Consider the following 27,176-nt stretch of genomic DNA (forward strand, 5'->3'; position numbering starts at 1 on the left):
GGGGACAGGAGGATGAAGGACGTTGGCATCACTTAGGCAGCAAAGCAGGGAGGCTCCGGTAACAGGGTTGCTGAGAAGGAAGGATGTGAAAGTCCTGGACCAAAGAATAGAGAGCTTGTATCTAACTTTTTAAAGAGATGGTGGGACCAAGAAGGGCTGCAAAAGGCAAAAGAAGATGGATTTGTCGCTGCACTTTGAACAGACCAGGGGGAACGAGGTCAGCGGGTGTCAGGAAAGCCTGGGTGAAAAGCATCAGAGTGAAACTTATGTCACTGCAGGCTGTCTAAGAAATGGTGTGGAGCCACCAAACCAGTAACAGCCTCTGCTGGGAAGCATGTGAGTAAGAACTTCTCCATTTCCAAGGAGGAAGGAGAGGAGGAAAAGCCCCCAGAAAGAAAGCAGAGGTAGCACCAGCTACGGGAGAGGACGCATCAGGGGCAGCGAGCGAAGCCTGCCCAAGGCTGAGTCCAATTGCCAGCTCAAGAACACACTTTGATTTTAACAGCCAGCACTACTGAACCACCTTCATCCGAGGCCCGAAAGAATAAGTCTGCTGGAAGAAGTGAAAAGATCTATTACTCCCTCTTCGTGAAGTGCTCCTTTGCAGAAGGTCCCTCATTCCCTGCGTGCAATCGTTGCACGGGTCAGAGCCGAGTCTCCCGCCTTAGGTGCCTCGAGTTAGGCGGTGTGAAAACCACTCATCAACGAAATTACATCAAAGTCCCTGTACTGCAGTTCCCCGTGTCACCGCGCAGACAGATGTCCTCTCCTTCAGGCTCTCTGGCAGGTACTATTTATGTTCAATATTGTTTATATACCCCAAAAACCTCTGCGGGGAGATGCCAAATCAATAGGCCAAGAGCTGGAATATAGTCATTCCGTGCCTCTATTTTTCTGGCTTTAAAAGGACGACGCTCTTTGTACAAGTCTGTGGAGCCTTTTATCAACAGAAGCGCTGCCAGCTGCCAGGCCAACAAGGGCACTTTGGGGGCCTCACCGCCCACCCTGCCCACCCCCTGAGGGCTCCCCCATCCCTCCCCACGGCCCAGGACCCCACGTCAGCTCCCCACGGGCTCTCCAGCTCCCCACAGCCCTGCCCGGCCGTGGGTACCAGCGAGCCCGGCCCGTCTCCCAGCCCGGCCTCGGCCTTTCTCTGTCCCCGGGGAGGTGGCCGATGCCCGGGGCTGGGGGCTGCTCCCGGTTTCCCCCTGCTCCCGGCTGAGGTGGCGGGTCGGGCCCTGGCTGCGGGGCCCTGCCCTGGCGGACCCCCGGGGAGCCCTCGCTGCACCCCGGCACCAGCTGCCTGAGGAATATTGGCACGGGACAAACATCAAGGGACCAGCTCAGCCTTGTCAGGACCCAAACGTCCCTGCCCAGCCCCTCCACACAAGGTATTTTAAGGTTTTGTAAGTGCAGGGATGTTTCTGCTCTCCTTCTGGCACTGAGCTGCTGAGGTCTGACCGGACTGTCTTTTATCTTCTCTGCAGTGACGTTGCGCGGTCCCCTGAAGAGATGGCTGCTGCCACTGTCTTCCCACCTCTGGGCCACCTCAGTGAGGTCCTGCTGGAGCCCTGTTCCATGTCACACAGGGTCTGGGCCACACCAGGGTCTGGGCAGCCATGGCATCCCCACCGCCACCGTGGAAGCCTCCAGTCCAAGCCAACTGCTGTTTCCAAAGGAGACAAAGCTAGACCACAAGGACCTGTCCCCAGGAAGGACTTGAGAACCACAGTCAATTCACCAGAATCGGCTACGTACATGCTGACATCAACACCCTCCCCAAATGGTGGTGAGCTGCGGAGCCTCAAGGCCCAAGCTGACAGCATTTCTTCATAACAAGTGGGGAGCTGCTCACCTTCTGTGACACACATACAGACGTAGAGGGAAAAAATATTTTTTGCAGTATTTTCTTCTTCTTTTCTCAGCCAAGTCCTTACTTGGGCTGTTACAGATTATTCACACAGCAGCCCTGCCTGTGCTGACTGATCAGATTACTGCACCAATGCCTCCATGGCTTTCAAATTCATTTCACAGGTTTCCAAGAAACAGATGCTGATACCTGATAAGTGGCAGCACCTGGCTTCAAAATGTGTCATCAGTTCATCAGCCTCTGATGTCTCGAGTAACATCTCAGCTTGGTGGAGAAGTATTACCCTAACCAGCTAACATATTTCTGTGTGGGGAAATAAAGCTCCTCTTAGGTACTTGTTGACATACTGATTCATACCTTTGTGTTGTTCCCAGAGCTGTTTAAGCACACAGAGCCCAAGTGAGTGCAACGATCCTGTTTCAAACATTTGGTGCCCTAGCTTCCCATTGCATCCCAGAAGTTACCTGTTTGTCACAAGCAGCTTTACATGGCTCTATAGCACAGGTGAGATCCTTTGAAATATTTTTTTTATTAAAACAAAAGCAATCATTTGCATACGTATTGATTTTGATTATCAGATGACACAGACTTGATTGCATAGGTAACAGAAGAAAATGAACCACATAAACTGCTTTCTTCATCGTTGTAGAGCTCTGAATTTCAGTATTTCAGCCTGCTTTCTGGCATGATGAAGGTAAGACATTGTTACAGTGCACACACAGTCAGAAACTATTACACAATACCCATTAAAAAAAACCCAACAAACCACATCATATAACCAACTAGTTTGGCCAGAGTTCTGTTTTCCACAAGACCTCTTACCTTGCTGTAAGACAGAAATACCCAGGGAACAAATTGGACCCCACACTAACAAGGCTCTCAGGAATCTAATTACAGAATGGCAAAAATGTTGAATAGAGGCACATTAAATAACACGGCTGTCATTCTATGGCAATGCATGACATACACCTAAGAGCCACTCGTGGCCAATAAAGTCAACAGGAGGATTTGCATCAGCTTACAAGAGCATAAATGAAAGGAAAAGTGTTTCTTGCACTGTACTGCCAGGAAAATGGAGCCATGGTGACCACAAAACATGGCTAGATTGCAGTAAGACCATTTGTAAGGCCAGGTTTAGGCACATGGAATTGCTAAGGGCAGCAAACTGGGACAGAGGGAAAGTTGGTGAAAGCCTTGTTGCTGGTTTTGTCCCCCCAGTCACTCTGAGAAACCAGGCTGGTGCTCTGGCAGTTTGGGAAAGGGCTGAAATGCTAGGAGGCAGCTACAGGGGGGCCCCAGGGCTGGTTGTCCCACTGCATCAGTGATGGCGAGGGCAGTGATGCCTCAATGCCTTCTCTTCCCTCTTCCCTCCCTGTGGTAGGACTTCAAACAGCAAAGTGCATTTCTACCCTCTGTCCTGAAGCCTTGAGCCAGATACTACTGCTTGCACCCAACGAATGGGTTGCTGTCCTCCGACCAAGCCTATTTCCTATACTATTTTAATCCTTTGACTAATTTCTCTGAGGCCTCAATTCACTCTGATGAAGATCAGTAGAAATTCATTCTCAGTTTCTGGGTGACTTGCCTGTGCTACACTGACAAATGCACATCAGTGGGTAATTAGCTTCTCGGTCAGTAGATAGGCTGTGCCATCAATTTCTGTGAACAAAATGCACTAAATCTATGCAGTAAATCTACCCTTAGAGGCAGGACAATTGTAAAGCACCGAGCATCAATAAACACCAATCAAAATCTAAAGAACCCGCTACTGCCGAACACTGCTGCCAGCAATACTACTGACCGGAGTGGGCAATTCCTTTAAGGAGTATAAGTAATATATATAACATCCACAGATACAGTGCATTAGACCAGACGAACTCTAAACTGGCAAGAGCATTGTCTAAAGGCATATCACATCTCTCGGTTTAGTTGCTGCCAGTTTTATCGCGTGCTTATGTCACTGAGATACTAAGGCTGAAAGGTCACATCATATCTTAGAAGGTAACCATCATTGTAAACATACAGTCTCTGATCTGTGGGGTTATAATCAATACTCTGGATCGTATCTAACTTTTTATCCATGATGACACTAATACTACCTTCTTGGCCAGTACTTGTGTCATACATGTAGAAGATTTCCTCTTTCCTAGTGTTCATTGGCCTTGTGGCGTACAGAACACCACATAACATGAAAGCATTGGAAACAGATGGCTTGTACTGTCTTGTCTGCCAAGTATTTAGCACATCAAGTGTGGTCTCATTGAGTTTGCTAATCACAATATTGCCCATGCTATTTTCTGTTGAATATATTACCCATAACCCACTTTCATCCACAGCAAAATCTATGTCTTGCCATGATACACCTGCATAAGAGAAACGGTTACTGGTAACAGCATCTGGAAGCTCCTTCCTCAAAACCATGGTGTTCGTTTTTAAATCATGCTTCACCATATGTCTTGAACTATAAGCATGATAGTACAAATAATTATTATAAAGGGCAGCACCGCTTCCTTCCCCATATCTTATTCTACTTTCATACATGGGTTTAAACAGCAGCAAATTATCAAAGGAACTATAAATTCTGTAGTATTCCAAGTATCTCCCATCTGTGTTCAATGGTGCAACCCAATAGACTTCCTTCTCTGGGTTAGAGGGAGAGTAATCTCTACCCCAGGAACCGTATTTGTAGGCAAATCCTCTCCAGTTCAGCTTTACAATATAGGGCTGGCTAACATTCAGCAGTCCACGGTGAATGCAGCTACCTGTAATTAAAAAGAAAAAAACTGGTTTTCCAAATGTCATCATTAGGAGAGAGGTTTTGCATACTGTAGCCTCTAGAGTGTGCTTACTAGGGATTAGCTCTGTGGCAAAGCACAGACATAAATGCATAGCTTCATGTGTAAAAGGCTCATTTTGGGCCAAGGTCAGCAACTGGATAGCACTAAGTGTTCCAAGTTGACTCAGAAAGTTAGTTAAAAAAAAATAGAGCACATATTATTACAGCTATTTGTAGAGGATGGGAAGGTGGAGAAAAGATAGGACATCCGTCCTCAGTCAGGATTAATTTGCAGAAAATAAGTGCTCACTGCGCTGTTCCTGAGAAGGGACCGATTTCTGTTTCTACCCATTTGATGCATGCCAGCCTGATGCACTAGGAAATCCCTTGGAAAATACAATTTCAGAAGCATTTTAGGTTATTTTCTACCTCAGTGGAACTGAGAGCATGGGAGATGGGGAAAAAAAGAAAGAGGAGCATCTGATTTCTGTGTATTCCACTGCAGAGGAGAAGGAAGGAGCAGCAGCAGCAGTAATTCCAGAGTCACATTTCAGATTAGCATTCTGCTGTCAGAATCACAGCTTTACAACAGTGCGTCACAGCCGCATGGTGCCTTCCACCTCAGGCCCACAAAGAAATCTGCAGACAGTAACAATCACAGCCTAGGAAATGTAGACAGATATTACTCCGAGTTTTCATGTGAGACAACTCTAAAGGGAATATGACTTCAAACTGAACCACAACAGCTCTGTTTTCTATATATCAACTATGAAGCCACTTTCAGAATCATGGGAAAATGAACTTAGACACAAGAAATACTTTCCTTTTACTCATGGTGAACGGCAGTGACATTCCTGTTTCCTGAAAATTTCTCAATATTGTAAGTCACTGGTGGAAAAAACCCTCCACTCAGAAATGTCCGTGGGCCTCTGATGAGTCTGAAGCTGCCACTGGCAAAAACCAGCATGCTTTTATCCAAGTGTTAACATTAGCTTTTTGTATTACTGCCACAAAAGTGTCCCAGATTTTTCATTGTAAGGATATGTTCACCTGAGGTAATGGAGACAGAGGTGTCAAGTGACCAGCACCAGCTCACAAGCTTAGTGGTAGTCCCATGTTTCCCAGTTCAGTGGGGTGCTCTAGCCACTAGACAGCCTTCCTTATTAAAGATGGGGTATAATATGAATAGACCCAAGTCTCACATGTCAATTAATGGATACATTAATGGCCATGACTGTTTGATGTTAATAATACCTCCCTCAGCACAGGAACTCTATGCACCACCAGCTGTGGCATCAATGATGAAAGTCAAACTTATCTTTTGAGGTTTTAATACTTTGCATGGGTACCACATCACGATTGCTTACAGTCCGTATGAAAAGAATGGCTCTTCATAAGCTCAGCCATATGAAGGGGTGTCTAGCATATAAATAACCTATGTCTTAGCACAAAGAAGAAAGAGAAATAACAGAGAATTTAGTTTTTGCCCTCAAAGTTGGCCATCCCTAAGCAAGTCCAGACAATACTTATGGAACCAAAGTGGAAAATCCTAAAACCACTGACAGAAAAACCTGGGAGGTATCTTGTTCTCAAAGGCATCCTAGTCTGTCCCACAGATAGAGGGAAATGCGGAGACAGAACAATCTGAAGTACTCTACTTGGAAAAAGACTGGGAAACAAGACATTTGGTGAAAAATGGACTGTTGCAAACAGAGAAATCTTTTCCTGATCTGCTTTGCCCAGGAGGAAGATGCTCTGCCTCTGGGACGAGGAAACCTGTGGCCTGAATGTTAGAAATGTCAAAGCAAGAGGGTAACATTTGTGCCAATGTGTAAAGTCGATTTGGGCAGTGAAGCTCTCCATGTCTCCTCCTTTCACAAGATGTAGTATTTTTCTCCTTCCTCTACATAACATCTTCCCCCTTCACAGTTTCGTTCTGTCTTGTGCCAGTGACTTGGGGGATATGCGATTCACCAGCAGCCTCCTCTCAACATCTATGAGGAAGGTGGGCAGCAGCTTTATATTAAACAGAAATCACTATGCTGAGCTAAATCCCTGTGTCCCCGGGCTGCATTGGCAACTTCCTTGGGGTCAGTATTGCCCATGGGAGCAGCTCTGCATCACCGAGAGCCCAACTCACGGCAGAGAGGGTGACACAAGTTGTGAAGAACCCCATCTCCTCCGCCAGCCCGCTTTCGCGTCCTGGGATTCTTGCAGCTGAAACGCAAGATGACCCTGGTTGAATGCCGCTTCCCTCCCTGCCACCAAGAATCGATGCGAATCAGCATTCCTGGCTTGGAGCAGATGAGCATTTAAGCATGCACTTAAGTGCTTTACAAAGGACGAGGCCCTGGAGCAGAAACCTCATTTCCAAATATAGCACAGGAGGAAGGCACTGCTGTATGGCTAGCCAGGCTGTATCTCTGGAAATGGCACGTAGCATGGCTAGTAACGTGGCCTCAGCACTTGGCACAGATACCAACGTTTGGAGGTGCTTATACCTCAGCTCATGCAAAGAAAGCAAGCTAAGGCAGACAGTGCAAAATGGCTTGCAGCCTGCCAACTCCATAAATCAATTTGGGCCGGTTTTTTCTTATATCTCTATTATGTATTGTTACCTCCGGCATGAGGGCTTCTTTCAAGCTGGTGACATATTGAATATATTACTGTGCTTAAATCACAATAAACTTATCTCAGAATTAAATGGTTATTAAATGCTTTAAAACTCTTGATTTGTTTAGAAAAATATAGCACCGAAGCTTGCAGGTAGTGAAGTACTGCTAAGCTCATCTATATGCGACCTCAAATAATTTTTCATGTCATTAAGCAGAACACAATTCCAGATTTATTTTAATAATTCATACGTTGTTTCATAAATAAAAAACAAACGTGTGTTCAGCAGAGAGACCTTTTTTTACAAAAGAAATAATAAATTATTATTTCTTCCCTTAAAGAGAGCTCTCTGCTGAACACTTGTTTGGTTTTTATTTATGAAACAATGAATTATTAAAATAAAGTTAGAAGCGTGTTCCGTTTTAATGACATCAAAAATTGTCTGAGGTTTCTATAGAGTATGTGCTTCATTTTGATTTCCTTGAAAACTCTCCCAGAATTTTTTTATTTTTTTTACCAAAAAACTCTGTGGTAGTCAGGGGGTGATCTGTCTTCTGCACAGGTTCAGAAGAATTCATTGTTGTTTATTTAATCTAAACTTGCCTCCCTGTCTGGATCTTCTGGGGAAAAAAATGCACAAAGGAAACAAAGTGTCATGTAATTTTGTAAATATTAGAAGGTACTTGAAATAAATCCATATGCATTATTCAAACTTTCAAGTTTTTAACTCCTTTCTGCACTGTTTTGTGCCACTGATAAACGACGTCCTGGTATTTTTGCCTTCCTTTGTTTCACGCTTATGTAGCAAATAGGCGTGAGGAGGACTAACATAGGTACATACACACGTACTTCTCCTTCTCCCTACATAAAGAACCAGTATCTCAGCTCAGTTGTTTACTAATCCTTCTGATTCATCAGAAAAGGAGCTGGCATTTAGTTGTCAGGACTGAAGGGAGCCTGACTTGCTTGGCTAACAGGCTGCAGAACTGAGCATGAGATGCATCCAGTTGGGTCTCGCTTCACCTACTCCACTCTAAAGTGCTCGCAGAGCACATCACCTTCTCACTCCAACAATACAGGTGCCAAAAAAACTCCAGCAGCCTCCCCCCACCAACAGCTGCATCTGATTGCAGAAGAGAAGGGACCACAGTTTGCTTATGCAGCTGAAGATGACGAGACAAGGTGGGACCCACGTTTAAAGGAACTCCCATGAGGGGCACAGAGGCTGGAGGCTGGTGCTATGCTCTCACACGTGTTCCCAAGCACCAGATGTGCACCCTCCTCTCCCATCAGATGAACCACTGCATCCAGATGTGTGAGCTGTGACCAGCCTTACTACGGCTTGAGACACAGGAGACAGAGCTGCTCAAGGAAAGGCTCATCTTGGCTCCTACTGTCTCACTGACATAGGAGGAACCCACACAGACACTTCAGTTTTCACCAGTATCACAGGGCACAGACACAGGCGGGCAACTGCGTCAGAGAAGACTTATATTGTCAGCATCTAACGGGAGATGAGGTGGAGGGCTGGAGTTCATCTGACCTACCTGCAGGCTACTAAAAGTTCAGGTGCCTCAGCTAAGCTCCCTCTGTCGCCAACGGAGAAATGCATGTGTCTTCAGGGGCAGTTCGGGCAGTCCTGGAGAGGAGGCACTGGCCAGTTCTATTTAGGTGTCCGTAGACATGTCTGTCTCGTTGTGTATGGATGTATTGATTCCAAAACACAACCCGAAATGCTTAAAAACCACAGATATCTTGAGTACATAGGAGGTAAAATATAAGGTAAAAGTGAAATCACTATAAGACTCCAATAGGGTTGCCCGAGTTTCAGCATTAGGCTACACCAGGTCTTTCTCCTGCTGAGACCTATTCACCAGTAACTTGAAATCCTTAATTTCTGAATAGATAAAAGCCAGAAAAAACAGCTTTGCTCTTTTTTTCCTTCCTTTCTTTTTTGCCTTTGAGAGTTTCATCTGACTCACTTCTCCCTGCTGCCTCTTTCAGATAATTTCAGTGAGATGTGACAAAGAATCTGCTGCAGAGTCCTCAAAGAACCATCCTGGGGTCTTTTCTCTCTATACCTGCCCTGATGCAACCAGGTGAGATTGGTGTGAAAGAAAAACAAATGGATAAATATTTCTTCCCCTTGGAGTGGTGATGAGAGAGACGCCAGGAACTGCTGCAGATAGGAAAGCCAGTGATGATGAGGAGGATGATTAACTATATATTTACTGAGCCCCATCTCAGACACCCACCTCTCCAGATGGAGAGAAAGGCAAACGGAGACCCATGATTTCTTTCTGCTATGTTGTTTGGGAACAGGCCTGCTCACTCAGAAATACAGCAGCAAAAGCCTTGGGGGACAGAGTCAGAGGGGTTGTGTGCTACAGCACTGAGAAGCAAGAAGCTTTAATTAAACTTGCCTTTAGACTCACGGTCTTAGGCAGCTTGGGGATTAGCCAAACTCTCTCTAGTTCATGTTGCCTACCCAAAATATGCAGGAGAGAGGATGAAGGGGGAAAGAAAACTCAGTCTGAAAACAGGACAAAGAGTCAGTTTAATACAAACATTATAAATATAATATGAACTAAAAGCAGGGCAAGGCCAAATGGTTTGGCAGGAATTCAAGGCATTCAAGCTTGCAGAGAAAACGTATGGAAATTTTGTTCAAATGCATAAATGAGATCTTCAGAGGCCTAGGTGTGAGCATCCATGCAAAGCCTCCAAAATGACCATCTAGAAAATGCAGCTTTCTCACATACTTACTTCATCTCCCCAAGCAATAACATCTTCCTCCTACTACTTGTTTTCACATACAGTCTGCAGGACATGTAATTGCTCTACAAAGTTCTCTGCCCAGAGAACATTTGCTCCCCACCAGGCACACAAAATCAGGATACACCAGTCCTGCGTGGATTAGCAAGGATCTGATCCTTCATACCACCTGGGTTATCTGTATAGCTGGCATCTCCCAACAGGAAGGAAACTTGCCTGCCCTCCGCAGTTGCTGTGCTATTCCTTTGTGCCAACCTCAGAGACCGCCCTCACCCTAAAGGTGGCCACGTCAATACGCTCACACACGTCGTCCAACCCCTCCGGCATTCTTATTGCTGTGGGCAGGAGATAAACTCACAGGTAACACCAGAGGATGTCCTCAGCTGATGCCAGTGGTGGTAATTCTCTGGAAGTCATTGGAGCTACTGGCGTTCATACCACGTGGGGCTTTGCGCCTTCTAGGTTATCTCCTGCTCTGCGGTTCCCACACAATGCAGTGACATGCAAAGGTGCCTGAGGTAGCTGGCACACCAGTCGGGAATAAGGCAACGCTAAAGCAATACCTTTTTGGTCCCAGATAAACTTCATCCACCTCCCCATCATGCCCTAAGAAGCAATGCTAAATAACTCTATTATGGTCACAATCCTATGCAGTTACATTTACCCATCCCAGAGCTATCATCCTGCTCTAGGCACGACTTGCCTATCCCTGCGTGGAGCTGCGCTGTGAAGCATAGACCTCCCTTTCCCACTCTGTGAAAGCTCCTACATCGCACAGACGCTCACTCCAGCCACCCAGGCATGAAAGCAGCCCCTTCCTCCACCACTCATGGAAGGACACAGTATTCTTGTTCGAGAGCTCAGTACTTTCTCAGTGAAACAAAGGCTTGCTGTAGGCTTGAAGAGAAAGAGGCTGTTTCTTTCCACACACCGTCACCCTCAATAAATCAATGAGATGCCCTTCAAATACTTTTAAAACACTGCTTTGCTTTTTTTTTTCGTTGAAACATTTTAAGCCCTTCCTTAAGGAGCAGAGAAGGGCCCTGAGATTTTGCGATGCAGGTTTTTGTTCGAGCTTTCTCTCCTGCCTGATCCCCAGACAAGGTGTTACCTGTGCATCGTGTCAGGGAAGCGCAGCAGCTGCCCGCACCATGATGAAACCCTAAGGAGATCGCAATAGGAAAGGCTGCTGACCCTAAGGGAAGCTTGTATTTCTGGCTCTCACCTTTCCAATGAGACGTTTGAACTAGCTGACCCCAAGGTGATGAAAGGTAAATGGTGGTAGGTGCAAATCTGTGCTTCTCGCAAGCAGGACACCACTCCTTCTTTTTTATGGGCTCCTCTAGCTGATTGCTAACCAGCTTATGTGAAAAAGCAGGATTCTTCCCCTGGGTATTGTAAACAACAGAGCACTTTCGCTCTTACAATACTCTGGCAAAAGGAATCCCCTGTGTATAAAACACTCAGGGGATAAACACAGTTTGATAAATCCTCCTGTCTGTTAGCAAGTGGGATGCTTGACCTGGCATACCTAAACTAGTGTTTCCTAAATGGTTTGCTCCAGTGTATCATATCTGACTCTCAAAATTTCTCAGACTATGATTCACTCACAATGTGATTTTTCAAGCTGAACACACGGTCAAGACAAAAATTAATCCAGTTGTAAACTAATTACTGCATGCCCTGTGACTTTTGATACATTTATATGAACTGCACTCTGGGAACCACTGATCTAAGCCCCAGAACATAACCTTTCCTAGTTAAGAAAATTATAAAATCCTAGTTCTGCTGAAATCAGTCATAAAGCTCCCACTTATTTCCCTGAGACCAGAATTTCCCCCCAAGGTTCTTGACCTTCTGATTTAGAAGAATCTTTTGCCTGTGAAGCAAAAGTAATCTTCATGCAAAGCTATCTTCCAGAGCTTGCATACCAACAGCTTTAGTACATCAACTGTTGCTCATACATTTCCCAAGCAGCATTAGAGCAAAATTGCCATGACACAGGTCACTTTCACAGGAACTATTAAAAATCAAAGCTGGTCAGAAAAAGAAAAAAGCATAGTTTCCCACAAAAAAAAGGTAATTGTTTTGAAAAAGAGAAGGGGGTGGGGGGAGATTCACTTTTCGCACTGCGGGTGAGAGGAAGATTACAACTTTTTCCAGTTGAAAACAGCTACTGTGTCTGAAAGAGTTTGTTTCCTGCCCTCATTTTCCTTTTGAACCCGTTGATGAAACATTAGGAGCTGTCTGCTCGATTTTTCAAGAGCTGAGTAGTATCATTACAATTGTATTTAATATTAACAAAGGGAAATCTCTGCATTTACTGTTGTACCCATGCATTATGTTGTTCCTTATCTGATACACAATACAAACGCTTACCTGGTGGGAAATAAGGGGGTACTGTAGTTTTGTTCATGCCCTCTTCACACTCTTTCAATTGATTCTGCAGAGACACAATTTGTCGACGAATTGCAAGGATATTGGTTTTGTCCAGTGATTCTAGTTCATTTACCAGTATAGTCAGATTGGTGATCTAGAGAAATAAAAAAAAGAGAGCAAGTTTAAATTTCTGTTGACTTCATTTTACAGATATTTGCAGGCAGGGTTGATCATACCACAGAAGATGCTACAGAACAGCTTTTAAGAAATATCCCTGAAAATAGGCCTTATCCTGCTAGCCTGAACCTTACATTTCCAGCAGAAGTATATGACTGCAAGGAAATGCTTTAACACTCAGTTGTATAACATAATGCAAAAATATAGTGTTATTTTATACATAGTATAAACATATCCAGTAAGTCTTAGGCAAGTACTAGCTATTATATATAAAAAGTACTTATTCCAACCTTACAAAAGTATCTGGAAATTTTATTTGCAAAGATAAATAATGTTCTCAATCACCTACTTGATGATCTAGAGGGCAACGGAGAAAATGATATTTCACTTTCCATCTGAAGTAATTATTCTCTCTAGGTGAGTGATTAACTACAGTTTTGCAAATGTGATTTATAGTCTGCTGGGAAGGTGATAGTCTTTCCCACTTCTTGATTTCATATTGATTGGGCCACTGCCCTAGCAACCAGAAGCTAATTTTTTAATTATCTAAGTTAGAGCACAGAGGCTTTCAAGCATGGGGGTCTATAAATTAATACTTATTATAATAATTTAATCAGCTCATGTGCTTAACACTATGCAAAACTGTTAACTTTCAGGCAGGTATTTGGCAAAAATAAAGTGGTCTCCATTTGGTTTGGGGTTTCTTTGCTTTTCTGTGCTCTATATCAAGGAAAAAGATCTTAATACATTTGAGGTCAAGGTTTCTTTTAATTTATGCTGATGAAATGCTAAAATAATTCTGCTGGCTGCAGTAGAGACAGGCTACATTTCCTCAACCTACACACTAAAGAGAGAATAGACTATCTGTATGTTTGAACCCTCTGTGGCTAATTAAGACCTTGGCAATACCTCCAAATATATTTGCTCAACGATGACATTGCTTCCAACAAGGCTGGATTTGAGCTGTGTGACCAGGCTCTTTAGGTCACTGATTTCCACTTTCAGTAACTGGAAGTCCAGTTCTGTGTAAGATACACTGCTCTTCTCCATATGCTCCACTCTGATGGTTAGATTAAGGATTTGCTGCTGATACAGGTCAAGCATTTTTGAGTACTCTCTAACCTTAAAGAAAGGGAAAAAAGGTATATATTCATGTCCAGGTTAGCAAATGAGACAAGCCTGTTTGACATCTTTATTATATTTCTGAGTGCCCCATGCATAACTTCCACATACTTGACATATATATTCTTCACATAAACTACATAAATGAAATTCTCATCACATACATAAAAAATGTGAAATTTAACCCTCATTTATTGTTGGCAGTTCCACAAAGTCCCCTCAGGAATGCCTGGGGATGACTGAAGGCAGAATTTTACTCGCAGTCTTCCATTTTTTTAATTCTTTGCCAATATTGTCTCTGAGAGCTAATTTTATCCTCAGTATGCCAAGAACTTACACTGGCGAAAATTTTATTAGGAAATCTGCAGTGTATTATCTCACAAAAGCAAACCAAGGAGGCTGAAAAATGCAATAAAGGATTCCCAAGTTTTTCAACTTCATTTCCTATTAACTCTGAATCCAATAGGATTTTACCCTGTGTACATTTGAATTGTCTCAAAAGTTGGCAGGACTGGTTTGGGGTTTGTCTTTGGGCAGGGGGAAAATATTTAAACACAGTGTTAAAAATCAAATCTGGTTTAAATGAAAGTGTAAAATATATTGCAGGCTTTAGCTAAAGTAATTTACCTAGCAGCCTTTTCAGCCTTTGAACCATTAAACAGTTGTCCGGATAAATATATTTTCACACATGTATCTGCTGAGGTAAAGGTCACAGCAGAAGCATTGTGATGCAGAATGTTAAGAATATTATACGGATTTGGGACCTCCCTTGGGAAATGTTAGCTCCTTGAAATTTAACACTTTGGGAAAGATACATAATTTCTTTTTTCCCTTAAATCAATATAATTATATCATGAAAGGTAAGAAGTAGGTATAATTAGTTTGTTGTACCAGTAACTCCGTATTTATACTCTCAGATGGTATTTGTAATACAAGTCCCTCTCTCTATGGCACTATGATTTCCATAACTATTACTTCTTCGACTGAAATATTTTTAGCCCACATCCTCCCAACCACTCTTGCATTATCTTAACATGAAATGAAAGTCAGTATTTTTCCCATTGTCTCTGGAATGGCATCTAAAATCTTGTCATGGTTTGAAGACCATGGACTCCCCATTTTCCTGTTCTGGAAGCAGCCCCCAGGAAAGGGACCCCAAAAACCACATCAAATAATTAGTTTCCATTTTGATTGAACCCTTTGTGTACCAAAGAGGAGGTGTGGGAGCCCACGGCGTGGAAATTCATGAGGGGCAGAAAGGATCCTTTAAGATCATAAGATATTCAGTGATGTGATTTACGAAGGAGAACCGTAAGAGAGAAGACCCTCTTTTCAGAAGTATAATTTTCAATAGTGGCACAACTACACTATAAATCTGAAAGAACCCACTACCAAACCTCTGCATGCACATATATAACGTATACCAAAAACAGGCTGCTCAATCCCATGCATTCAAATTAGAGTTTGAAACAGATCTTCTTCTCTAAATGTGTGCAGCCAGACTTCGAGCTGCTCTGATATAAACTGACAAGTTTCCATAAGCTCCAGTAGAAGCACCCTGACCCTGGATGCTCTAGATCTCCCAGGTCAAGCCAGGGTAACTTCAAGCTAAGTAATTTATTATAATTAAGAATCATAAAATAACATATAAAGGCTTAGACCTAGTTCCTTGTAACTGGCTGGCAACAGAGGCAGCTGGGATCCCTTGTCCTAGCTGTCACCATCATCTGTTCAGGAGGGAATAGTAGGAAATATGGGACAATGTTCTTGGCAAAGCCAGATGTAGTTGGACCTCACACTTTCACTGATCGCCCAAATCTGTTTGGAGTTGGAAGATACCCTCAAAAAAAAAATCTTCTGGAAAAAATCTTCAAAGGTCAATGTTTAAACTGTGTGTCTAGAGTTTGCACAACAAAAGAAGAAAGGATATATGATTACAGCCTGAGAAATGTAAAGCAAGCCCATGCCTGAACAAAATTGCAATGCTGTGTGAAGCTATGTATATCATAGAGGTATTTGGAAATCCATCTAGGTATTAATAACCTTTCTCAGAGTAATACTACTAATAATAATAATAATAATGCAATACAGACAAATCTACAAATCACTGAAATAAACAGACTTCTGGAATTAGTGATGGCTACTTATTAGTGAGAAACCTGTGAATTTGGAGTTTTCTCCAGGGTCATGAGAGCCTGGACAAAATGCTGAGAGCTGGAACAAGGCATACACGGTTATTTCAGCCCTGATCACAGAGTGCTGCAGGACACAGACCTGAAGTTCTTCTCCCACATCAGAGGGTTTTCACTCAGTTCAACCATCTAGGTCATTTAAGGACATGTCAACACCATCCAGTGGAGTAAAGCTGAGCAATATCCACACATGTTGAGCCTGAACTAGCCCCAGCACTCTGCAGTGCTCTGTACAGCCACACCAGCATCGCAATGAACTTAAGCTAAGAGCTCCCCTGGCGAATTATTGGACAAATATCATTTTCTCAGCAGTGCTGCTCTAACAGATCCATGCTGCCTTTGCAGACAAATCCAGCACATATGTCAAGCACTGCAATGCCCTGTGTGGACATTCCCGCCTGCTCAGATCTGGCTTAGGAGTTTCAGTAGTTTACAAATATCTGTTGAAAAAAGGAACATGATGTTGCTCTGTTTGGCAGAGAGACTTAAGCAGCTTGTAATCCCTGCTCTTCCACTGCATCTACCTGCTAGGGGCTGTCTCTTGACAGGCTGGCACAGAAATTCTGTGCATATCCCATATTTAAGGATACAGACCAATAACTAGTACTGATTGCTGCCACATTTGTCGTAAAAGCTTAAAGTTGGGTATGATGAGTGCATAGGGCCTGTATTAGCCCTTTATAGGAATAGAATGGAGCCATGTGAGGCATATGTAGGAAAAAAATTCCTCAGTTTCTGTTTTTCCTCCTTTCCAAGCATTGTCACCCTCGTGGAATGAAAAGGGCAGGAAAAATCTGCAACGTTCATTTACTGTGTCACTTACCTGCAATTGGTATTTATCAAAACAGGTTTTGCAGCATGCAAACAGACACTTCTCCAGCACGCACCTGGAGACTACAGAAGGGGGAACGAAGGTACAAGATGAAGATGTAAAAGAAAAAAATGCGGAAGGACTGAGGGAAGATAAGAAAGAAGTGACAAAACCAGCAACTCTATAATGTCACTCGGCCCAGGACACTGGCTTCGGGCAGGCCTGACCTCTCCAGACCTGTAAGGAGCAAGGTTGGCAAGCAGTCTTCAAGCTGACACCAAGCAGAATTCCACTGCAGGTTAATTTATTTTGAAAACAGCTGTTCCTGGCAGAGGGCATGCATGATTTTTTTTCTCCTCTTTTTGTTACATGAGGATGTTGTGGCCGTTGTTAGCCAAGTTCTGAAAGGCATTTTTCTCTCCTTGGGATCACGTGCTGATCCATCCCTGTTACGGAGGTGTCCTCTCCCCTTTCCTTTTGAGAAGAGCAGCCAATTCCCGCTTTGCTTTGAAAGGTTAATTTACTTCTGTAATCATAATTATGCTGGCAAAGGTTGATGTGACAGAGGAAAAATTAGTCTGGTATTTTCAGCCTACGGTTTGTACTCGTTTGGCACATGAGAGCATCTCTTTATCTGCGAGCTTCCTTGCCTGCTGATTCTATAAAAGGACCCCCTTGCTTTTTGAATTAGCCTACAATCAGGCAAAAGGTTAACGATTCAATCAGGTTGTTTATCTGGGACTTCTAGCACATGGAAAGCATCCTTAAGGGTTCCAATCCTGCAGCTCTTACCCAGGAAAAGCTCCCATGAGCTTCAAAGGGTGTTTTAGAAGAGCAACTAAAGCCTGGATTCTCGGAGTCAAAAAAGGAAGCACTCAGTAGAAATTCCCACCCCTGTGGTGAGACTAGGTTGTCTGAGCGTGATTCCTTAGGAATTTGCTCAGGATCATTTCTAACAATGATCAATAATGAGAGCTTGGCTTTCCTCCATTTCATTATTTCCTTCTTTCTATGAGTATTATCATGACTAAAGTAATATACAGGATTGTGTAAGGAGGATTTTTTCCACAGCTGGAAAGGTGAAGGTGCGTCACAAGACTTCAGATTACTTAAGTTCAGATATCAAGAGGGCAGTGCTCGACAACTTTCTTCTTTCTACAGAAAAACATCATCATAACTGAGAAATCTTACACACATAGAGTTACACCAAAATGCAATCTGTTCTTTTTCATTTCTGACCCAAAGTGTCTCTTTGCCTATATCACACCAAAGTATATGTCACACTTTGTCTAACTAGATGAATTGTAACACTGCTTCACTGATTGGTCTCGACAGGATGAAATTCAGTCAAGCCTGAGTTAGGTCAAGAATTTTCACTGTCTGCAGCAAAAATTGAAAGCCAAGGTCAGTGTCTACACTGCGGTACACTGCTGGGCACCTAAGGATGACAACACAGTTACACCGGTTGACACCTGCTGGCAACCTCGACATTAAACTCCATGGTGGGGATTCAGCTTGCCCTGAATTTAGAGGTGAGATTCAGATACAAATCTGAACACCTAATTTTAGGTATCTATAGTAACCTGTGTCTTTATATGAGCAAGATGTCTGAACTCAGTGGAGATCTGAGGCTGTCCACACAGAGAGGTCGAGCAGCACTTGAGATTCTCTGCAGACTGCATGGCACTGGCAGATAAGTCACACATCTTAAAGGAAAGGTGCACCATTCTGAGGAAAGTACTGGTAAGAGACTGGTTACACCAGGGCAGGTGACGGGGAAAGGTGGTACACAAACCCCTTGAAGAATCACGCCAACTTTCTGGCTGGGAATCGTGCCCCTGATCCTGTCCCAGTGCAATTAGCTTAAAATGGCAGCACTGACCACAGTGGGAACAGTATGGGGACTTGAAATCGCAGTGATTTTCATGGATCGTTAACTCTGAGCTACACCTCCATGCTGCAAGGGATCAGGTAACTCCTGTGCTTGGAGGCAGTGGGGCTTCTATCAGCTTGCCCTTCATATCCCGGCTGACAGCTGAATGTGTTTCGTTGTTAGCTCCAGTTCCTTCAAAACAAATGATTTGAACTGAAAGATCTTACCACAGGATCCTCCGCCTGTTGTTGTGTTTTTTATGCACAACTTCTTATCTGTTCTTGATTATACCAGAGAAGGGTTATGAATATTTATGGTTAGAATTTATAATTTAATGCTGTGCCTTTTCTGCTGATTAATTCAAGGACACTTCATTTCTTAAGATGCTTGGTTCCTGAAGAAAACACTTTCGGCTGGACACCTAATCTAAATTCTGAATATTTATCCACTATCAAAAGTCAAAGACAGATTTCTGTCTTCACAGGCAGCTTTACCCAGTGCACCGCAGCGTGTGTAGGTTTGCCCAAGTTCCTCAAAAAATGGATCTGAATTCATGCAACTAGCAGCCAAAGTAGTGGAAGGTGTGTTTGTCTTCAACAGCAATGCATAATTCAGCAGTCTCGCTGCCACGGCTTCAGATGTTGACAAGGAAGGTACTTGATTTTTTTGATTTTTTTTTTTTTTTTAAATCTGTGAAAGCAGAAGAAGTGAAGGGGCAAATATTCACCTACTTTGTCACTCTGGGCTGTGGCGACTTTTCTCCTCTTTCCCTTCATTTCCCTCTTACAATCTGGCTGGCTTGATACAAATAATAACACATGAAAGAGCAGGAAGCTTGGTTTCCTATAGCTCTGTGTAGCAATCTCAAACCAATAAAAATGAGCCAAAAAAGGCAAAATATAACCATTCTTCCAAAAATACCATATGCCTCTAGCTGCAAAGGCCTAGAAAAGAGACCTAAGGACGTTCAAATGCATGACATGCTACAATGTCAAAGATTCAAGATTTAATCACCGTTCTTGTTCTTACAGAGCCCTCTTCCCCGCTGTTTGAAAGACATGTCACAGAAAAGTGCTGACTGCTGTACTTTTTCACAGGCAACCATTTTTCAGCAAAGGTACAATTGTTATATTTATGAGAAAAGAACACCTTACTTGAGAAAGCTCTGTCTCAAATTTCTCTGAGAGTGTTGCGGCTATAATTTCCAATTGCTCAGCCTTCTGCACTGGAAAGGTGGTATCTGGCAAGTACACAGAGCACTGACAAGTTCCCTCGTCATCCACAGAGCCGGGCACACTGGCAAAGAGCTGCAATAACAAATCGGTAAGGAAAAAAGTGTTAATATTCTACTCTGGAAGCAGTAGCTAATATCTGACAATAATATGAGCTGTGATAATCATGAGATCAACAACTTTGTTACTAGGTAGCTTTCACCTTTTTCTTCCAAGGAACTCAAAATACCTAGCAATTTTTATGACTCAGTCTTACAAATCTTTCTGAAAATAGTTAAATATTGTTGTAAAGATTTTACCACCAGAAAAAGAGAGGCATATAATAGTCCTTACTTTCCCAATCTTGTGGACAATGTTCCTAAGATAATGAAATACCTTTTCCAGCAGATAGAAAAGCACACAACCGCAGGAAAATAATAGCTCAGTAAGTTAGGCCTTACAGTTACTGCTCTGTTAATCTGAATTGATCAGATCATCTAGACATTTCCATCCATAGAGACGAAAGCACCAAAATAGAACTAGTAGCAGGGGAAGTTTTGAAAAGAAAAATGCTTCATTTGAAGTTTCTCAGCCAGCCCCAGCAAACAGACATATGCATTTAATTACACACCACTGAAAGGTGATGAATTAAATACACAGGCTCAGCCTAAGGTAGAAATACTTATTTTGCTACAAAATATTGCACGTAACACCCACATATCACAGCCAGCCCATCCACGTTTGTGGATAGTTTGCGAAGCTATTGCCCATGCCATTAGGATGAATCACCTTGTCCTGGTTGTCTGCACGCTCAAAGCATCACCATTGGAGCAACGTGCATGGTGTATGGAAAGGTCACGGCTGGCAATTGATAATCTTGCCATAATTTACAGCCAAAGCACATAATTTCCTATAAACACTGGGTTGAATACTGAGTATGTTTGGAGCAGTTCTTTTTTGTTTGTACACAAAACGTTTCCCGGTTCATAAACCTATCACGAATTTATTAATAAAGATATTTGATGTTACTTTAAAATATGCTGGCACACACTTCAATGCAGCTGCATATTTTAAAGCTACAGATTGCTCTTTAAATGCGCTTCTTTCTATAATCTCTCCTCCTACCTTGCAGAAATCCCAGTGTTATTCAAGCGTTTTCTCTTTCTCTCTCTCTTTTAAAAATAAACAAGCAAACAACAAAACTATCTACTGAAAGTTGACATTTCAGCACTTCTTCCCTTGCTTTTTCACAGTGATTTCAGCTAACTTCCTCACTATCAAACCAGCCCAGAACATGCAGCGATGGCCAGCAGCAAAACTGTCTTGACCTGTGAGCCCAAGAATAGTACAGCAGCAAGCAGGAATGATCCCAGTTCACACTTCTGGCAACCTCTTTACTGCAGCCATGACAAACAGCACACATCTTATTTTACAAGAAAGCATGAAAAGACATTTTATCTGTGTTATTCAAGCACCATGGGCCTTAAAACTTCACTCACAGACAGACTGTTGAAGACATTTATCATGAAAGGAAAAAAAGAAGTATCTTACGGCATTCCAGAATGGCCCAGCACATAACTTTCATCGATTTCCCTGCCAAGTAGGTTACCACTGAGAACATACTGCAAACTATTTCTAAGTTTCCAAGCACTTTTGAAGATATGCCTACCAGTACCTCAATTACTATGAAAAATAGGTTCCTAAGTCACTTAGATGCTTCTGCACCTCTGAGTCCTCTGCGTATGGGCATGACTGCGATGGCAAGTTGCTCAGCAATAATAAAAGAAACAGATGGGGGGGAGGGAAAAGAAAAGAAGGAATAAATGTGGTTTAGTGAGGATCTGGGGCCTTCTGTAAGACTGTTGTGCACCGGCATGCTAATTTTTGTGTGGACAGTATGGTATTCTATCCCTTCTGTGTATAACACAAATATAACATATATGCGTATAAGTATAGGAAGAGAGTATACTAGAGATAGTATGGCATAGTGTGTACTATACATACATATACATTTCCATACATTATATAGTGTGAACTATACACTGTATACTCTCCTATAAACTAGTCTTGACTATATATAGCTAGTAGTTTGTCTAGAGGTACCATGATTATTTCATGTGCGAAACAAACCATTCATAAATGTATTGAGATGATCTCCCCAAAAAACTCCAACTTGTGCATTTAAACTCCCTATGAAAAACAGTTATTCTGTTTTAACATTTGTGTTAGGAGAGAGCCTTGAGTTGAAGGCAGAGCTTCACTACAGTAAGTGCAGCTTATATCTAAGCCAAGAGACAGTTTCCCCAAAGAAGCAGACAGCCTGGGCAGACGAACTGCTTCCATTCTTCCATTGGCATTACAAACATAGGCATCTTGATGTTGACAAGACCGAGAAACATTGTTTGGTTAAAAGCCCCTTGGGTCAGTCAGTGCTTCAATCAAAATATAATACCAGTCAAATGACAACCATATAACAAAAATGTCTTCCCTCGTCCTGTAGAAAAATGCACAAGACAGGCTGTTACTTTTGATGGAGTTGTATGGGTTTTAAGGTTTAATAATTTACACTGAATGCTTAAAAGAGAGCAAACTGTCCTAGCTTACAGCAAGGACTTGACAGCAACATTTCACTCTGTAAAATTAAGCTGTTACATATACATATTTGAAGCTATGAGAAATGTTCCTTTTCCACATCCTTTCAATTTAAGAAAGGGAGTAGGAGCCGGCAGTTACTCAATTTTCTGGAAACCAGAAAATTTATTCAGCTACCTAAATGTGGACTTAGGGTTACATCCTCAAAACAGCCTAGCCATTTCAGTGCTTAATTTCCAGCTACGCTGTAGCCCAGTGGCATTCACAGCTCTGAATTAGCTACTTGCTCATCCTAAAACAAATGGGATCCACAGAAACCACGTGGCAGGGACAGAGGCCACAGCAAAGATAGAGGTCACCTCAGCTGAACAAGGAGATGGATGAGGTTTGGGACCTGCTACTGAGACTCAGAGAGAGACTCCTGACGCCATTTACCTTCCTAAACACTCTACTGGAGCCAGAGTCTTAACTCTCTCTCCGAAGAGGTCCCTCCACACCTCCCAGCTGCCACACTTGCCTAGCTTGGACGGCGAAGACCTGCGGTCAAGCTGTCTACCATCTCCAACCTGATCTGGAGCTGTGCTCGGGACACTCTTTTCTTGATACTTGGTTGCAGGACCATTCAGAGCAAGTGTGTCCCACTGAATCCGTTCCAAAGCAAACACGTTATTAAGCAGTCACTGAGAGAGAGAGGGAAAGAAACCAAACCCTGAAATCCGCAGACCATGGACTTGAGCACTATACCAGAAGGCACAGAAATCAGATTCAAGTCCCTCTATCAGTAAATAGTTGAATAAAATTTGAGCTAAGTAGAACAGGGAGAATCAAGATTTTCTTACCTCCAGCAACCACAAGTAGGCACTTCTCAGAAGATAGTTTTAAGGCCCTGTTCTGCTTTACGTGAGAAGACAGAGTTGAAAAGAAGCTTTCCCCTTCCTCCAGGGAGGCTGTAAACACCAAACTGTTTGGTAGATTGCCATCAAACCCCCACGTCCCCAGCTGTTTCGTGTCTGGGGTCCAGTTCAGTAGTCACAAGGGTAATGCCAGAGCTTTCGATGTGAATTAAGGCATAGAATGACATGGCAGCAGCACTGATGATTTGAGGTATTCACTACTGCCTAAAATCCTGGATACCCAACGCCTAAATGCTTTTCCTGGCCAGCCCTGTATCAGGGTTAAGCCTGTGAGTGACTGTGTAGCATTTAAAAAATGGGACACAAGTTCCTAATTTTGCTTTTTCTGGACTTTATTGAAGAACAGTAACAGTCATACCTTTGGGGCAGTGTGCAGGTTGCCAGTCGTCTTGCTAGGCTGAGTCAGATACGGAAGCGTCCTATTGAGATGAGGGGTCTAAAAAGCAAAGGAAAGCCTTTTTCAGTGTGAATTCCTGCATATGGCACCATCCCTTCCCCACCAGCTAGCCCCCATTCTGCAGCTCCCAAGCACTTTGATTTTATTATGGGAGCCATCCCCAGCAACTGTAAAATTAATTGCCTTTTCTGATCTGCTGCTGAGGGCACTAACGTTTCCCCGGGCACAGTGTCACTTCACAGACACCTCTTCTTGAAGAAAGGCTCTGTGTGACCAGTGCGAGGCAGGGGATGCTCAGCCTACCCGGGAGGTGTGAGCTGGGGCTCTGACAGGCAGCCCTGGCAGATAGCTTGGCCGTCTAAAATGACAGTACCGTGCCCCCCTGCCCTAAATTCGGAGACTACTGTCCTCCCAGCAGGGATGCCCGCTCCTTGCCGCCCAGCTCACGCTCCAGCCTCTCGGCGCAGGACTCGCTGCCCCTTTCACGCCAAGCTGTCAGGCTGCGAGCTGCGACGGCTGGGGCACGCGTCCCGCTCTGCCGCTAGCCCCGCGTTGGGGACAGCATCCCACCGCGGGGAGGGAGCACCGGGAGAAGCCGCCACGCTGCCAAGGATGCAGCCAGGTTCCACCTTGGAAGTCTTCTATGTGGTAAGACTATATAGCAACTTCCACGGCAAGGAGAGCGGCTGTCACCCTGGCACTGCATTGTGTGTCCCTAAAGGTCTACCGTGTCCCCACGTCGCCTGTAGTGGGGTCTCACCAAAATCTGTGGCAAACTGGGAATTGCAGCAAGACGCCCTCAATGTCAAATGGTGTGACAGACGGAGCGTCAAATGGGCTTCCCCCGCAACAGGGCGCTCACCCCTGGATCTTTCTGCATTTCCCAAATCCCAGCCGGAGCCCCATTCCCGAGCCAGGGAATGGTGGGGAAATCCAAATGGCCGGCAAAGGGCAGGTCCATTAAAGGGCACAGCGTAAAAAAGCTTTTGTGGGACAGTTTGTCAAATAAATCCGTTTGAACAAGCATTTGTGTGCTCAAATGATTACACTGAACGTGGAGGGGGCGGCTAATAGCAATTAACAGTGGTAGGGCAGAGAGCATCACAAATTGTGTAAATTACACAAACTGGGGACTAGCTTAAAGCTAAGCAGACGGAGAAGAAATGTCTCCCATATTAAGCTTTCTACACTCAGCTTGTCAATGTATATTTACGCCTCCATCTGGACTTTTGCAACTTTCTGTTCTTGAGCAGATAAAAGCACCTTCCCAGGAGATGCTGACTTCACTGCCTGCATCCACAGCATTCCCAAACTTCAAAAAATATAACTAGGGGCATGCAGGATTTTTCTGGTTGGTGACTAAACCGGACAAATAAGAAAGTCATTGGGAGCCAAAAATTTTTTTTTTCCAGATTTTAACTAAAAAAATACCTAAAGGCAGTCACTTTCGGTCAAACAAAACCAAAATGTTTTGTTTCATTTGGAAGAGCTTTTAAGCTGTTTGCAAACTTTTTCTTCTGATAATTTAAGCTCAGTTTTAAATTTAAAAAAAAAAAAGAGACAGCACAAAATCAAAACAGATCATTCACGAATGTAATTTTTTACTTTTTAATTTTTTTTCCAAATTTTTCTCTTCTCCCTTCCTCCCTGGATTTGTTGTTGCTTTGGGGTTTGGGGTTTTTTTTTTTCTGATTGATAGCTTTGATTTGAATTCTCTTGCCCATCCAGATACAGTTTTATGGGGAAGAGGGAGAGCACTCCACAAAAACCACCCAGCATGGCTTTCACGTGCCTGGTCACAGAGTATGATAGCAACCATGCAACTGGGAAAGCCCCCACCTCCCAACTCCTTCCATATCAAAGATGTGGATCCTCTCCTGCTGTAAGCCCTTGCTAATTAATTAGAAGCTACACAGAGCATTTAATATCCACTCAGATCCTCACTGGGAGTTGCACTCATCTAACCAAAGGCAGAATTTGACTCTGATTTTAAACCTGTGCCTCATTTCTACATTTATTACCCAGTCCCTACACATTAGTTGGGGGGAGGATAAAGATATACTTTAAACTTCCTCCATGCAGAGATCTCAACACTTGCCTAAGAATTTTCCAGTAACCTTACAAGAATTTTCAGCAATCGAAATTACATGAGATGACAAGAAGGCACCAAAGCTCAGGTTATTAGACCCCCATCTTACCACTTCTGTTGTTGCCATTGATCCAGCCAGAACAATCATGCATTGCATGAAGAGCAGCACAGCCACCTGTGTGTGCTTCATCTTCTCAGCCAGCAGATGTGACAGCAAAGGGACAAAGGAGATCTTTTATAGTAGAGTCTGGGGATTTCCCCAGCCAAACCTTAAGGAACTAGCATGATATTTTTTTTAAGTTTTTGGATAAGTGATATGATGAAGTCATATAATTATAGGTGCCAAATTGCTAACGTACAAAGAACATACAAGTTACTCACCACCAAAATTTAAATACGTCCAATTTCCTAACAAGAAAGCTTTCCCATGTGGCGCAGTATCTAATCTTAATCTTGGTTATGCAGAACATCGGGTGCTTATTTGCTAGGACAGGTAGATAAGCATTTCCTCTTACTGTGACTGAATCACAAAAATTCTTAGATTTCTCCTAAGTTATGCAGACAATACAGGTCTGGGTGGTATTTATTACTTCTTACAGGTACAGAGAAGAGCAGGTCAGGGTAGACTGTTCGCACACCAGAAACATCCTCCCCTCTTTTCAAAGGCCAACAGATCTCTGACGGTAAGTAAAACGCACAGGGGTCTCTACAGCTTTTCAGTTCCCTCAATTCTCACATAGCACAGGTGGGACACAAACAGACTTTCTCCTATTTCCTTCCCAGTAGGTTTATGTCTCGTACATTAACACTGTGTACCCATTAATGTTTACTCGTGCATTAACACTGTGTACCCATCAGTGCTTACTCACTTGCTCTCTTTTCATGGAGCTGCATGCCACCTGACCACACATTCACTGTCCTGTCTCCAGATCACTGATCCAGAGAGATAAAAAAAGGCCACAGGCAATGTCTGGTGTGGCCCCCACACTCCCCAGCTGTACCACACCATGGTGTGACAGGCAGCCAGCTGCCTGCAGTTCCCAAGGCATCCAGCCCACCGTAGGAACTCCCCACTTCCAACAAGCTACCCCCTTGGTGCAGTCAGCTGCAAGCCTCCACCTAGTGCAAGAGAAATTAAAATTTCTCTCCAGAGATCTGTGGATCACTGGGAAAATGAGCTTGGTGTTTGGGAGGAAGGTTCCAGTCGGGACTAAGGGGATGGCCATGTCTGTGCACTTGTAAAATAAGTCAGAAATCTCTAGACAAAAACATGTCATTTCTTGTCCCTTCCTGTGCCTGTACCATCAATGCAGCATTTGCCCTTTCCTTCCTCATTGTGTCAGACTTAGTTTTTCTACTGGGTCAGCAACAAAAGGCTGCAGTTG

At 43.4% G+C, this 27,176-nt stretch overlaps 1 protein-coding gene across 1 annotated transcript; it reads right to left on the reverse strand.

Moving 5' to 3' along the window:
- Positions 1 to 2,314: 2,314 nt before the first annotated feature.
- On the reverse strand, positions 2,315 to 26,057 carry OLFM4 (olfactomedin 4). The gene is made up of 6 exons (XM_069802807.1): positions 25,901 to 26,057; positions 23,664 to 23,741; positions 19,743 to 19,895; positions 13,500 to 13,712; positions 12,414 to 12,567; positions 2,315 to 4,632 (listed from the first exon to the last, which is right to left on the reverse strand). The coding sequence occupies exons 1-6, from the start codon at positions 25,979 to 25,981 to the stop codon at positions 3,839 to 3,841; spliced, it is 1,473 nt and encodes a 490-aa protein (XP_069658908.1). The 5' UTR covers positions 25,982 to 26,057; the 3' UTR covers positions 2,315 to 3,838.
- Between the last annotated feature and the right edge of the window lie 1,119 nt (positions 26,058 to 27,176).

Source organism: Haliaeetus albicilla, chromosome 15 (assembly GCF_947461875.1).
Source record: "Haliaeetus albicilla chromosome 15, bHalAlb1.1, whole genome shotgun sequence".
Taxonomy (NCBI): domain Eukaryota; kingdom Metazoa; phylum Chordata; class Aves; order Accipitriformes; family Accipitridae; genus Haliaeetus; species Haliaeetus albicilla.